The 14695-nt window shown below is 58.3% G+C and overlaps 1 protein-coding gene across 1 annotated transcript; it reads right to left on the bottom strand.

The window, feature by feature from the left end:
* Window positions 1-13979: 13979 nt before the first annotated feature.
* PIRT (phosphoinositide interacting regulator of transient receptor potential channels) lies at window positions 13980-14384 on the bottom strand. The gene has a single exon (XM_054278992.1). The coding sequence runs from the start codon at window positions 14382-14384 to the stop codon at window positions 13980-13982; it is 405 nt and encodes a 134-aa protein (XP_054134967.1).
* Window positions 14385-14695: the final 311 nt, after the last annotated feature.

Below are 14695 nucleotides of genomic sequence, written 5' to 3'. Positions count from 1 at the left end.
CACGGCTGGGACACAGGGGAGGAGTCGCTGGGGCGGGGACACAGCCGGGATGGAGCCTGAGAGCTCCGGGAGGAAGCCTGGGATGGATGCCCTCTCTGAGAGCTCCGGGACGAAGCCTGGGATGGATTCCCTCTCTGAGAGCTCCAGGAGAAAGCCTGGGATGGATTCCCTCTCTGAGAGCTCCAGGAGAAAGCCTGGGATGGATTCCCTCTCTGAGAGCTCCAGGAGAAAGCCTGGGATGGATTCCCTCTCTGAGAGCTCCTGGAGAAAGCCTGGGATGGATTCCCTCTCTGAGAGCTCCTGGAGAAAGCCTGGGATGGATTCCCTCTCTGAGAGCTCCTGGAGAAAGCCTGGGATGGATTCCCTCTCTGAGAGCTCCTGGAGAAAGCCCAGAAGCATCTCTGGGTGCAGCTCCTCTCTCACCTGCCCAAGGACTGAACGGACTCTCAGACCTTCCTGCACACCTCCAGCTGCTCCCAGTGTCACTGCTGGAACTTTCTGTCCCTTCTGGTTAAGATATGGCAGCCAAAGCCTGCTGTGGCTCCTGCAGGGTGTCTGTCTGTGCAGAGGAGCCTCCTGCACCCCATGGCAGCACCTGCAGGGTGAGGGACTGTGCTGCTCCTGCCCAGCTCAGGAGCACAGCCACAGGCTCTGGGGCCAGGGCTGCCAGGCTGTGGGGCTCTTGGGGTCCCCAGGCTCCAGGGACATCAGGAACATTGTGATGGAGCCAGCCTGGAGCAGGAACTCACAGCTTCCACCCGGGATGGAGGAACCAGAGCCTGCAGCTGCTGGCACGAGGGCAGGGAAACCAGAGGATGGAGAGAGCAATGCTGGCCCTGCTGAGCTCCCCTTCCCCCCTGCCAGCCTCCCTGCAGGGCCGTGGGGTGAGAGGGGAGCACTTGTCCCCAGCCCAGTCTGCACCTTCATCACCTTTGTCCTCCTGACCCAGTCCCTGGCCCCGTGGGTGCTGCTCTCACTCTGTCACCTGGGAATGTGTCACTTCATGGGCACCCCACGCGAGCAGGACATCCCTGCCTGTCACCCCAATGTGAGCAGGATTCCTTCACTATCCCCCAAACAGGAGCAGGGTGTCCCCCACCATCACCCCAAAGTGAGCAGGATGTCCCTGCCTGTCCCCCACAGGAGGTGGCAGTGGGGCACAGGGCTGGCCCAGAGTTTCCATGCTCCTGAGGGAGTGACAAACACAGCCAGCAGTGCCAGCAGTGCCACCAGGGTGGCTTTAGGACCAGACAGGACTTTCAGGGTAACAAATGAAGACAATGTGGGGCTGGGGAGGGGGAGCAATGTAGAGCAGGGGAGCTGATGGTGTCCCCTGCCATCCATGGGGACACTGCCCTGCTGGCCTGCTGCTCCCAGTGAGGTTCCTGCACTGCCCCAGCCCTGTCCCAGTGTCCCCACCCAGTTCCATGGGGATGAACTGGGGTTCCATGACCCTGACCCTGTGTGAGAAGCGCCTGAGACACCGCACTGGAATGGAAACGCTGTTTCATAAGCAATGGTGACCTGGTGCTGACGTGTGCCTGCCTCATTATTGAACACAAACCCTGTCATTAATTGTGTCTGGGCAATCAGGGCAGGGTGCCAGGGCAGCAGCCCCGTGTGGGAGGTGGCACAGGGCAGCTGCAGCCCTGGAGATGTTTGGGGGGGCAGTGGGGATGGGGAGAGCTGCACTGGGGCACTGGGAGGGGCTGGGGGTGCCTGGGGCTGTGCCAGGGCCAGGCACGGGCACAGGGCACACCCAGGGAGGACAGCAGGGTGTTTTCCTCCCACAGGGTGGCACTGCTTGGCCAGGGATGGTGGGCAGGGCTGGCAGGGGCAGCCCAGAGCCCCCAGCTCCTGCCCTGGGTGGGTGAGGGACAGGAGCTGGGGACATTCTGGGAATGGCTATGCCAGGCATGCAGGGATGGCACCTCCTGGCAGCTCCTGAGCTGCACAGTGCTGCTTTGTGCCCAGGGCCACTGTCCCTGTGTCCTCGATGTCCCTGGGTCCTCACTGTCCCCAGCCCAGGCCTTATGTCCCAGTGCTCCCCAGGGATGTTCCTGCTGTTTGAGGCTGGAATCCTCGTGGATGAGGGAAAGCTGCTCCCAGACCCTCCTGTGCAGCTGGAAAAGCTGCCCTGCAGTGCTGCTGGGGCAGAGCCAGGCCCTTGGGACCCAGGGACCCTGAACACCATCCAGTGCCACCCCTGGGACACCTCCCATGTCCCAGGTGCTCCCAGCCCCAGTGTCCAGCCTGGCCTTGGGCACTGCCAGGGATGCAGGGGCAGCCCCAGCTGCTTTGGGCACCCTGTGCCAGGGCTGCCCACCCTGCCAGGGAAGGGTTTCATCCTCACATCTGCCTGATCCCTGCTCCTGTGCAGCCCAGGCTCCCCGCACAGCTCTGCTGGGCATGGCACCTGGAGCTGCCAGAGCTTCCTGGCCACATCCTGAACACATCCTGGCTGCCCTGGGTGCCCTGGCTGCCCCACCGTGTCCCTGTGCCACTGCTGCTGCACCCCAAATGTCCCCTGAGCTCCCAGCCCTCCCTGGGGCTCCCAGCAGAGTCCCCTTGGTGCTGAGCTGGCCCAGCCCTGCTCCCTGCATGTGCCACCCCTGTCTCACAGGTGACACTGTCCCTGCCCAGGGTCCAGGCCTGGTCACAGCAGCAGCCAGGGGTCACACAAGGCCACGAGCAGGGACCCGCAGAGCCCATTAGGGCAATCATTGCCTGTCAATTATCATCGATTATTGCCTAATGGGGGTGTGGGGAGGGAGCCAGGGCTGTGCTGCAGCTGGGGGAGGCCGGGGCTGTGCACACAGGGCTGTGCACACAGACCTCAGCTAATGGCACTGCCTGCAGGGCCTGGGACACTCCCTGCAGGCGGAGAGCACAGCCTGCTGCTCCCTGGGCTGGGGCTGGCACATCCACGGGTGTCCCCTGCCACCTCCTGGCCCTGCTCTGCCCACAGCTGGGCTCTGTGCAGCCCCAGCTGTGCCAGCTGTGCCCTGCTCCTCCCAGGCCGGTCTCAGCTGGGCTGTGGCTGCTCCATCACCCTCCTGGTAAGTGCCAGCGTGTGCCATTGCCCTGCCCTCCCCCAGACCAGCCCTGCAGGATGGCAGCAGGCTCCCAGCTCCAGCAAAGGCTGTGTCATGCTTCATTAGCAGCAGGAGGTGGCATTTGGATGGCACAGGATGGCAGGAGTGGGAATTGAGCAGCCCAGGAGTGCTGGCTGGGCAGGCAGGGCTGCAGCTCCATTAGGGAATGGCCCCAGAGAGCCCCAGATCCATCAGCCAGGCCTGGGCATCAATTATTGAACAGCAACTCCTGCTCTGAGCTCCTGTGAACTCCTCTGAGCTCTGCTCTGCAGAGCCAGCTGGGGCTGGGATGGGATGGGATGGGATGGGATGGGATGGGATGGGGATGGGGATGGGGCTGTGCTGGGCATCCCAAAATGAGGGATCATAGGGACAGGGGTGTGGCTGGAGCTGTCCCCTGGTGAGGGGCTGATTTCTGTCCCTGTGGCTGTTGGCAGGGGACAAAGCTGAGGTGCACCCCTCGGCCAGGGCTGGAAGGGTTAAATCCCAGCTCGGAGCCCATCCCTGCGGCTGGGCTGGGCTGGAACCAGCCGGGGCCGGGGCTGGGACCGGGCACCCCCTGCTCGGGGTGGGGGATACACAGGAGGGGCTGGGAGAACCTGTTCCTCCAGGATGTGCAGATCCTGCTGTCCCCCAGCCCATGGACAGCTGAGGGGGCAGCAGGAGGAGTTTGGGGTCCCCTGCCAGGTCATGGGGATCCCTCTGCACCCCCCAGGAACCTCCCTGCTTTGGGGGCAGCCCGGTTTGCCCACGTTAGGAAAATCAATGCACAAACATCAGAGGTTTATGTGCCAAAAGGAGACAGAGGGGTCCTTTCGGCTTTATTCCAATAAAGGGAGAGGCCATGGGGCATTGCTGTGCTGAGCCACCCCTGGGGTGGCACTGAGGCTCTGAATCCTCTCCTGGCCGGGCAGCTCTGCTCAGCTCTCAGCACTGAGGTCTCTGAGTGCTCCCTTAGAGGGTGCCTGGGCCTTGGCTGAGCACACCTGGCCCCTCCAGAGCCGCATTTTGCCCAGGGAATCCTCTGTCCTCTGGTTGTGCTGTCTGGCTCTCCCATCCCTGCCCAGAGCAGGTCCCAGCCTGGCACTGGGCTGCACTGGGGGCATTGGGCTGCACTGGGCAGTGTGGGCAGCTGGGAGCCCTGCTGGGCCATCCCAGTCCTGCAGGAAGGGTGGCAGAGCTGTCAGCCAGTCCCTGTGGCTCTGGGACCCTGCTCAGGACAGGGGGAAGAGGCTCTGCTGCCACAGGCTGGGCCAGCAGCGGGCAGGGGGTGAGAGCAGGCTGATGGGAGAGGAGGAAAAAGGGGTGTCCCTCCTTTAGGGGGTGTCCAGTGTCCATCTTCCAGGGGCTCTCCATCCTTCAGAGGGTGTCCATCCTTTAGGGGCTCTCCATCCTTCAGACAATGTCTATCCTTCAGACAATGTCCATCCTCCAGGACCTGTCCATCCTTCAGAAAATGTCCATCCCTCAGAGGGAGTCCATCCTCCAGGGGGTGTCTATCCCTCAGGGGGTGTCCATACCTCAGACAATGTCCAATGTCCATCCTTCAGACAATGTCCATCCTTCAGGGGCTGTCCATCCTTCAGACAATGTCCAATGTCCATCCTTCAGACAATGTCCATCCTCCAGGGTCTGTCCATCCCTCAGGGTCTGTCCGTCCCTCAGGGGCTGTCCTGAGTGGCTGTGCCAGTGTCCCCAGCCCAGCAGAGTGACACAGCTCCCTCCGTGCTGGCTGTGCAAGGGCAGCAGGGCAGAGTCCTTGTGTGGACCTGCTCCTCTTCCTCTGCTCCCTCCTGGCATCCTCTGCTGTCCTTTCCTCTCTCCCTATAAACAGAGTGAGAGGAGATGTGAATGCTTTAAAAAACCCTGACAAGAACTAAGAAATTGCAGTTCTCCTCAATAAAGAGGTGTGGAATCAAACCTCAGGGACTCAGGGCTCCCTGTCCCAGCAGACAGAGCCCCAGCAGGATCTGGGGTGCCCAGGGGATGCCAAAGGGATACTCAGGATCAGCCCAGCTCTATATTCAAGTGAGGCTGATGACATTTGGACCAACAGGAGGATTTTCCCTCCCTTGAAGTTCCAGACTCATGAGTAAACCCTGGCACTGTTGATGCTACCCTGGTCCCTGTCCTGGTGCCCAGTGAGGGATCCATGGCAGAGGGTGAAGGAGCCCAGAGAGCTGAGGGCAGGTCCAGGACACAGGAGGAGACTCCTGGAGCCCCCCTCAGCATTTTGGGGCTGCAGCATCAGCACAGGAAGCGCTGCAGGCTTTGGGTGTGCCTGGGGGGCACAGAGTGGTCAGGAGCAGAGGGAGCTGCTGGTTCCCAGTGCCCACCTGGGCCCTGTGCCATGGCCACGGGGCTGTGCCAGGCCCAACGATCTGGAACAGCCCCCAGGCTGCAGCAAACAGCACCAAACCACAAAAACCCGGAGGGGAAGATAAGCCCTTGAGTCAATACCTGCCTGGGGCTGGGCCAGTGCTCCCAGTGCTGCTCACACAGGGGAAGGGAGCACGGGGGGCTCACCCACTCCTGGCCTGCATCATGTATGAGCTGTATGAATATGCAACAGGCTGTTGTTTTTAAGGGTTAATCCTTTGTTAACGTGGGTCCTTTTTTGGGCTTATTTTGCCCAGAAAATGGTACCCGGATGTTCGTAACCCTTTGTTTCTGTTGTCTCATATTGTCCTAATCCAAATTGTCCAAATTATTATTACTCTAATTGTATTACTATTTTAATAACCATTTTATTACTATTAAACTTTTAAAATTAAAAACAAGTGACTGGTACTTTTCACAGTGACAGAGCCCTCAGCTGGGATTTCCAGGCTGCACTGATTGCTCAGCACTGGCAATTAAAAACCCCCGAGCAAATAAAGGAGGGTTGGGCTGCTGCTGCCCTTCCTCCTCTGCAGCTCAGGATCCCACTGAGGCTTGTCCCGGCCTCTTATCCCCAGGCACATCAAGGAAATGGCTGAAGGACCGAGTGCCAGGGGCACAGGGGTGGAAAAACACCCTGGGAGCTGCTGGGGGCAAAGCTGAGCTCCTGCCTGGGCATCCTTGGCTGTGGGACATAGGGCAGCCTGCACCCCAGCAAAACCTGGATCTGTCCCCTTGGGCACTGCCAGCAAGAGAGGAAATCAAGGGAAAAATAAGAAAATGATAAAAAAGAATCTCACTGGCTGTGAGGGGCTTCCTAGGGAACTGTGTGAGGCAGCGACCCTGTTGTGGATCACAGGTGGGACATGGCACTGGCAGTGATTTCACTGATTGATTTCACTGATCTCACTGATTTCACTGTTTTCCCTTGTTTCACTGATTTCCCTTATTTCCTTTATGTCACGGATTTCCCTGATTTCACTAACTCCACTGATTTCACGGGAGAACATCCCTGGGGTGCTGGCAGGAAGGAGGACACCATCCCTGCAGTAGTGCTCTCCATCACTCAGACATCTCCAGCTCTCCTAAACTTTTGGTGCTGCTGCTCCCAGCTCAGCCCAAGGGAGCCCTTTGAGTTTCCCAGGCTGTGCTGATGCTCAAACAGAGCTCTCTGAGGCTCCCAGGCTGTGCTGATGCTCTGTGCTCCCTATGCTGCAGGACCAGGCAGGACCTGACTTTTCTGCCCCTTGGGTTGCTGCTAAACCCAGCCAGGCACGTTCCAGCTAAGCCTGAGATTAGCAGGGCTTAATCTCAGAGCCAATGTTCAGGCCTGGTACCTTGTGCCCATTTCTGTGTGCTCAGCATTTGTCACCAGGCTCCTGCAGCACATCACAGCAGGGCCTTGGGGACGCAGCTTGCACTTGGATTTGCACTGCTGGTGACACAGCTTTCACTTGGATTTTCACTGGTGGTGACACAGCTTTTGCTTGGATTTGCACTGCTGGTGACACAGCTTTCACTTGGATTTTCACTGGTGGTGACACAGCTTTCACTTGGATTTTCACTGTTGGTGACACACCTTTCGCTTGGATTTTCACTGGGCAGACATTCCCTGGTGGGAAAAGGCCCCTGGCAGCACTCAGGATGTGATGGGGGCACGCAGGAGCAGCTGGGTGTGCTCCTCACCCCTCACACTGAGGCTCTGGTGCTGAGGCGCAGCCTGGATTTTCCTTCTGGCCCTCCCTGTTTGCCCAGGGTGTGTGGCCATGGGTGGCTCGTGCCCCTTGTCCTCAGGGTGTGTGGCTTGTGTATCCTTGTCCCCAGGGTGTATGGCCAGGACAAGGCTCATGCTCCTTGTACCCAGGGTGTGTGGCCATGGGTGGTGGCTCATGCTCCTTGTCCCCCTGGGTGTGTGGTTTGTGTATTCTTGTCCCCCTGAAGCACAAAGCTGTCACCAGAGAGCAGCAGCTCTGCAGGACCCTCCTCTCCCAGCAGCATCTGATGGGAAGTGCTGAGGCATTCCACCCCAGACAGCAGCACCTCCAAAGTGCAGCAAACCCCCTCCCACAATTAACCCATCTCATCAAACCATCATTAATCCACCCCAGAGCACTCCAAACCCTGCTCTGCTCCTGGCAGCTGCTGCCAGCAGCAGGAGCTGTGCCAGGAGCTCTGCATCCCCCACATCCCACCAAGCATCCCCGAGCTGTGGGTACCTTTCCCCCGAGGCTCCGTCGGGTGCCTGGTGCTGTGAGGACCAGCAGGTCCCTCCTTGGGTCTCCTCTGGGCACTCTCCACCCCCTGAGCGATGCTTTGGGTCCTGCCAGGTACACCAGACCAGGCTCCCACCGTGGCTGGGGGTGTTCTTCACATGCTGGTGATGGCCAGGACCAAGCTGCTGCTGTGGCTGGAGGTGCTCTCCACCCTCTGAGTGATGTTTGGATCCTGTGAGGTGCACCAGACCAGTCTCCCACCGTGGCTGGAGGAGCCCTCCACCCTCTGAGTGAAGTTTGGGTCCTGCCAGGGGAACAAGACCAAGCTCCTGCTGTGGCTGGAGATGCTCTCCATGTTCTGATGATGCTTTGAGTCCTGCCAGGAGCACAGGACCAAGCTCCCACCATGGCTGAGGGTGCTCTCCACGTTCTGATGATGCTTTGGGTCCTGCCAGGTGCACCAGACCAAGTTGCTCCCATGGCTCTGGGTGTTCTTCACCCCCTGAGCGATGCTTTGGGTCCTGCAGTAGCACAGGACCAAGTTCCTGCTGTGGCTGGGGGTGCTCTCCAGGTTCTGACGATGCTTTGGGTCCTGCCAGCACCAGTCCCCCCATGCCGGGCTCAGCTGCACTGCAGCTCCCCGAGGGGCACCTCGATGTTGAAGGTGTACCAGAAGACCCAGAAGACGAGGCTGAAGGCCAGCAGCAGGGCCCCCCCGTAAACGAAGAAGTCCCAGAAGCTGAGGGGAGCGAAGATGCCCAGGAGGAGGAAGAGGAGCCCCAGGAAGTCGCAGATGAGCCCCAGCAGGGCGATGGCCGGGCAGTACCCCCGCAGCGCCCACCAGGTGCCCATGGTGCCCGGGCAGCCCCTCAGGGCGGCGGGAGCAGCATCCCTGCCCTGCCCGGCTCCCCGCACTGCTCCCGCTGCCAGGAGGAAGTGCAAATGTCACAACACACCTTGCAGAACAGTCGGGAGCGAGCGCACGATACAGCGTTAACCCTTTCATTGCCCTGCCCCTGCCCAGCCCCTGGGCAGCAAGGCCCTGGTGCTCTGTGCCCACCCAGGTGCCGCTGCTTCACATCCAGACTATCCCAAAGGGAAAAGTCTGTCCTGGGGAGTTCCATGGGAGCCCACCCTGCTCTGTGCTCCTCTAGGTGTAGCTACTCCACATCCAAGTCTGTCCTAAAGGTGTAAATCTGTACCTGCTCCAGTCCGAGTGGTTCCATGGCAGCCCACCCTGGTGCTCTGTGCCCTTTCAGGTGTAGCTGTTTCACATCCAAGTCTGTCCCAAAGGTGAAAATCTGCCCTGCCCCAGCCCAGGGGGTGCCATGGGAGCCAACCCAGATGCTCTGTGCTCACCCAGGTGTAGGTTCTCCCAGTCCAGTCTGTCTCAAAGGTGCAAATCTGCCCTGCCCCAGCCATGCTCCTGCCTCCCAGCCTCATCCCAAATTTATCCCAATCTTATCCCAACTTTGTCCCAGCCTTCTCCTAACCTTCTCCCAACCTTATCCCAAACTTATCCCAGCCTTATCTCAACTTTATCCCAGCTCTATCCCAACCTTATCCCAAATTTATCCCAAACTTCTCCCTCCTGTCTCCCTTCTCCCAACTTTATCCCAATTTTATCCCAACCTTACCCCAGCCTTATCTCAACTTTACCCCAACCTTATCCCAGCCTTCCCCCAACCTTATCTCAACTTTATCCCAACCTTTTCCCAACCTTATCCTGACCTTCTCCCTCTGCCACTCCCAAACACACACACCCACAGCCCTGAGCAAAACCTCTGCTGCCTGAGCAGCTCCTTGCCCTGGGCACCAGGAAAAAACTGTTCCTTCCCCACTTTCCATGTGCCCAGCATCCAGGGTGGAAACAGGGAGGGGTTTTTAGGGTTTCAAACTCACTGTGGGCACTGAGACTGCCTGAAAGGTTTGCTCTCACTGAGCACAGAGAAAGCTGCTGGGTTTTGGGGAGGGATGAGCAAGTGCAGCTCCTCCTGCTGGGATCTCACCTGGAGGAGCAGCAGCAGCAGCACTTTGGGGTGCTCTGGCAGCCTGGCTGGGATCCAGGCCCAGGCATGGAGCCAGCCAGGGGAATCTGGGCCACCAGCCCTCTGTAGCCCGAGGCTGTTTCCAGGTAAGGTCTGGAAGGTCTCAGGGATGTCAGGAAGGAGCTCTGAAGGTCTCAGAGATGTCAGGAAGGAGCTCTGAAGGTCTCAGGGATGTGAAGGTGTGATCACAGTCACCAGTGGTCACTTGCTCCCTTCCACACCTCAATGCTTTATCCCAGCAGCTGCACAGACCTGAGTGCCCCAAGGGTGAGTGTGCCTGAGATCCTGGGATCGTGGGAGGGGTTGGGTTGGAAGGGACCTTAAAGATCATCAATTCCACCTCTGCCATGGCAGGGACACCTCCCACTGTCCCAGGGTGCTCCAAGCCCTGTCCAGCCTGGCCTTGGGCACTGCCAGGGATCCAGGGGCAGCCACAGCTGTGCCAGGGCCTGCCCACCCTCACAGGGAACAATTCCCAATTCCCAATATCCCATCAAGCCCTGCCCTCTGGCAGTGGAAGCCATTCCCTGTGCCCTGTCCCCCATCCCTTGTCCAAAGCCTCCCTCCAGCCCTCTTTGAGCCACTTTAGGTGCTGGAACTCGGGCAGGATGTGAACTCCTCAGCGAGGGGTCTGCCCCAGGGCTGTGCCCACCTTTGGGCAGGTTTGGTGCTCTGGAAGCCCAGGAATGAGGCAGCTCACACACCTGGAGCAGGGCGTGCTCCAGCCCAGCCTGCCGGGCGGGTTTGCTGCCCGACCTTTGAGATGCAGGGCAATATTTCCTCTTTCAGCTGCTCTGCACAGATAATGACTTATGTAATGGATTTCCTGTTCTTTTTATAGCACGGGGGAAGCTGGCAGGCTCACATCTGAGCTTGCTTTAGTGAGACATAATTATGTTTGCTGGAAAACCTGATCTTTTCTCTGAACGTGTTTTTCTTTGGTCTGGTCCAAAGCATCGCAGCAGGACCCAAAGAGGCTTCAGTGGGAGTGAAGAGGAACAGCAGGGAGAGCTGAACAGGGTCTGGAGGTGCATGGGAGCAGCCCAAGGGTGGGAACCTCCCCATGGGCTGGTCCAAGGTCCATCCAGCCCAGCCCTGCCCAGCCATGGCAGGAGAATGCAGCAGGTGAACCCTCCTGGGTCCTGCTCCTCATGGATTTTCCAGCACCCACCACTGTTAGGTTATGCAGGATAAATGGCACACTCTTCTCTCTTGCTTCTACTGTCTCTTGTTTTTAATCTGTTGTCCATAAAACCATTTAAATCCACGGATACTCCTTGTCTGTGCAGCCTCCCACATCCCAGGGAGGTGAAGGTTCCCTGGTGCCACAACACAGAGGCAGAAATTCATTCATTCATTTCCCAGCAGCCCTGTGGGTTTTGCTTGGCCACAGCAGGGCGTGGATTTTATGTCAGCTCCTTAAGAAACCCTTGTGAGGAGCCCTGAGGCTCCAGCTCACTCCAAGAAAAGGATGCAATTCCCACTGTTGGGAACTCCAATGCAAAATTCCCTCTGTCCCTGGCAGTGATCAGGCATTTATACCCTGTGCTACCAAGGAGGAATTCCCACTTTGCTCCTGCACTTCCACCTGCAGTTATCCCCCTGCTCTTAATCTGACTTCCACTCAATTATCTCCCACCTTTAATCTGACTTTCTCTCAGTTATCTCCCCCTGTTAATCTGACTTTCCCAGTTATCCCCCACCTGTTAATCTGAATTTCCCCTCAGTTATCCCCCTGCTGTTAATCTGAGTTTTCCCTCAGTCATCTCCTCCCTGTTAATCTGACTTTCCTTCAATTATCTCCCCCATATAAATCTGATTTTCCCCTAACATTCCTGCCCTTTGCCTCCCTGTCCCAGCACAGATCTGGGCAGCAAACACTGAGCTCCATCTGATGAATCCTCTCCTCACAGGCTCTGCTGGTCCTTGGCTGTTTCCTTTTCCCTGCAGGCTCCATCGTCTTGCCAGGACAGAGCTGTTCCCCCAGCCCTCACCCAGCCCCAGAGCAGCCCCAGCCCCATTCCTGTTGGAATTCAGGACATCCCTCTGGCTGTCCTGGAGTGCTCAAACCCCTGCCAGGGGGCTCAGAGACCCTGGCACAGAGCCCAAGACCCCTGTGCCTTTGATGATGACCCATGGAGCAAATTACCAACCTTATATGAGGATCTGCAAGCCACAAAAGTATAAATAGAATAATAATCAGTTTGTCACAGGGTGAAAAATGGATTTTTGGGGTTTTTAGAATGGGGGTTCAGGGGGCAAGATGGAGCAATCTGAGCGTGTTCTCCCTTTCTCCTTCTTCTCCTTGGCCTCCATGTTCCGCTGTGATGGTGGCACTTTGGGATTGGTTTAGAGTAGAAGCTCACTGTCTAACATAGGTGATAGGTATGGGGAAGTAATTGTAAACATTGTACACGTAGTTTTTAGTATAAAAACATAACACAGCCCTGGGGCAGGCACACCTTTGACTGTCTTGCTGAGAGGACCTCAGTTGGACAGAAGAATGAATTTTATAAATAAGAAACAATAAACAACCTTGATAACGAGACCAGAAGAGCTCTGACTCCTTCTTCAAGTGCTGGGCTGGCAAAAGAGACTTTGTGACACATCTCAGGGTCACTGTGAGCAGCAGAAGCCCCGAGACATTCCTTGTCCTGCCGCTGTCCTGGCCAGCCCCCCTGCCCAGTGGGTGCCCCACCACCCCAGCCCCTCCACCCAGCAGAGATGTGACACTAGAGCAGCCACGTGAGGTCCCTTGGGAACCTTTTCCTTTAATGAAACCTCACATTCCTGCTATAAATAAAGTCTGGAACCCAATTCAATTCTTGCTCTCTGTGACGTTTTATCCCACTGACATTTCAGTGAGTGCCTCCTCCTTGGCCAGGGCCAGCAGGAGCTCCCCCTGTGCTTCTGGCAGTCCTGGGGCAGCCCTGTGGGCAGGCAGCCCTGGCTGGGCACAGCTCCGTGCAGCAGGACCCATCTCCACCCAGGGCAGCTCCAGGGTGCCCACCCTGTGCCCACCCCTGCACCAGTCGGCACCTGGGGCTGCCCTCCACCTTCTCCTGGTCTCCCATGCTGAATCCTGATGCCCACCTGGCTGCAGCTGCCCCAGCAGGAGTTTGGGGAGCATGCCTGCCCATGGCAGCAGCAGGAGCAGGGGCTGGGAGCTGTGCCAGGGCAGGATTGCAAACAGCACCAAGCGTGGCACGGCACAAGGGATGGCACAGGAACAAAGAGCTCTGCTGGGTCCCTGCCAGGCCTGGCACAGCCAAGCTGGCACTGCCTGCCCAGGGGTGTCTGCACCAGTCAGGAAACAAAGTTCAGAGCCAGGCTGAGCCTGAGGCAAAGGGATTTGTGTGCTCAAACACTCCTAAGTCAGCTGTGCCAGCTGCCGGGATGGGGTGTGTCACCTCCAGCTCTGCCCACACGGATCATGAGAGCATGGAGGGCACACCCAGGCACACAGCCCTGCTCACAGACTGGCACCAGTGCCAGGGTGAGCCTGAGCTCCCTGCCAGCCAGGATGGGGACACACAAAGGCTCAGCTCTCAGGTCCCTGAGAGGGGCACAGCTTCAGGCAGAGGTGTTGGAGTGGCAGAAATGGGGGAGCTCAGCAGGGAGGGCCAGAGGGAGGCTGAGTGTGGGGAGAGAACTAGCCCTGAGCTCCCACAGCTCACACCATTCCCAGACACATCTCCCTTGTCCCTGCCCTGCCAGGTGTCTGGAGCAGCAGGGGCTGGGACCCTCTGTAGGATCTGAGACCTTCTGTAGGATTTGGGAGCCTCTGTAGGGTTTGTGTCCCTCTGCTTCTGCTGTGTCTCCTGCTGCTGTGCAGACCCTCCAGCCCCTCTGGCAATTCAGGGAGCTGGAAGGAATTGTGGCCCCTCTCCCCTCTGCTGGTGGATCCTGCAGAACCTCCTGGGGGATCTGGGTTCCTTTGGGGTTTTGCTTCAGCCCAGGCTCCTCTGGGGCTCTCCTTTACCCACTTTGTGCTCTTGGGTCACTCTTTGGACAGGGGGGTGATGCAGAGACCTAGGACCTGCCTTGCTGGGCTCAGCTGGAAATTCCTGCTCCTTTTTCCCTGGGGTGGTGTGGATGGAGCACAAAGTTCATTTTCACACTGGAGGGAAGCCACTGACAGGGGTGAAATCCTCTGGGAAGTACAAGAAAATGTTTGCTCTCAAGGCTGATCAACACGGGCTGGAGGAGGGCAGGGAACCTCCTGGAGGAGCTCCTGGCTGCCCTCAGCGGTTGAAGAAGAAGGACTTGAGGCTCTGCAGGAACTGGGACTTCTGCCTCTGCTTCTGCTTCTTGCGGATGATGGGGATCCACACCAGGCCACACACCAGGAGCATCAGTCCCAGGGACAGGAAGGCCGGGCCGGACATCTTGTAAACCTTCTCGTGCTTCTTGAGGAGCCAGGCCAGGCTGGTGATGATCACCCCAAAGAGCAAGATGGCCACTCCCACGGCCACCACCACCAGGGGCTTGCGGTAAATGTCCCACCTGCTCCTGGGGGTGCTGCTGGTCCACACGGACTCGCTGCGGGAGGAGCTCATGCACAGCGTGCTGCCCGTGCTGCTGGCCATCAGCTCCCTGCCCTGGGGACACCGCTCGCTGCCATCCGGGCTCCTGGCGGGCACCTCCATGGTGCTGGGAGCAGGAGGACACCTGGAGGGACAAAAGAGAAAGCAGGGCAAGGGATGGAGGGAGTTGCAGCTCGTTTGGGGGTCCCCAGGTGTAGGAGCATTGGGGGTAGGATGGTTGGGATGGATGGAGATGAGAGGTCTCTGAAGCCAGGGCTTGGAACTTGGGGTTTATTGCAAAGGGCCTGTGGTTTATTCAAAGGGCCTGGGAGCTGCTGGGAGCTGCCAGCCACAGCTCAGAGCAGGCCTCAAAGAGGGAGAGAGGAGTAAAGAGAAAGAAGGCAAGAGCGTGGTAAAGAGAGAATGAGAGAGTA

This window comes from Melozone crissalis, unplaced genomic scaffold (assembly GCF_028551555.1).
Source record: "Melozone crissalis strain CALT ecotype California unplaced genomic scaffold, PUWL_Pcris_2 ptg000026l_1, whole genome shotgun sequence".
In the NCBI taxonomy this organism is placed as follows: domain Eukaryota; kingdom Metazoa; phylum Chordata; class Aves; order Passeriformes; family Passerellidae; genus Melozone; species Melozone crissalis.
The sequence above is the reverse complement of the archived record's forward strand: the minus strand, read 5'-3'. Positions and strand labels throughout refer to the sequence as shown.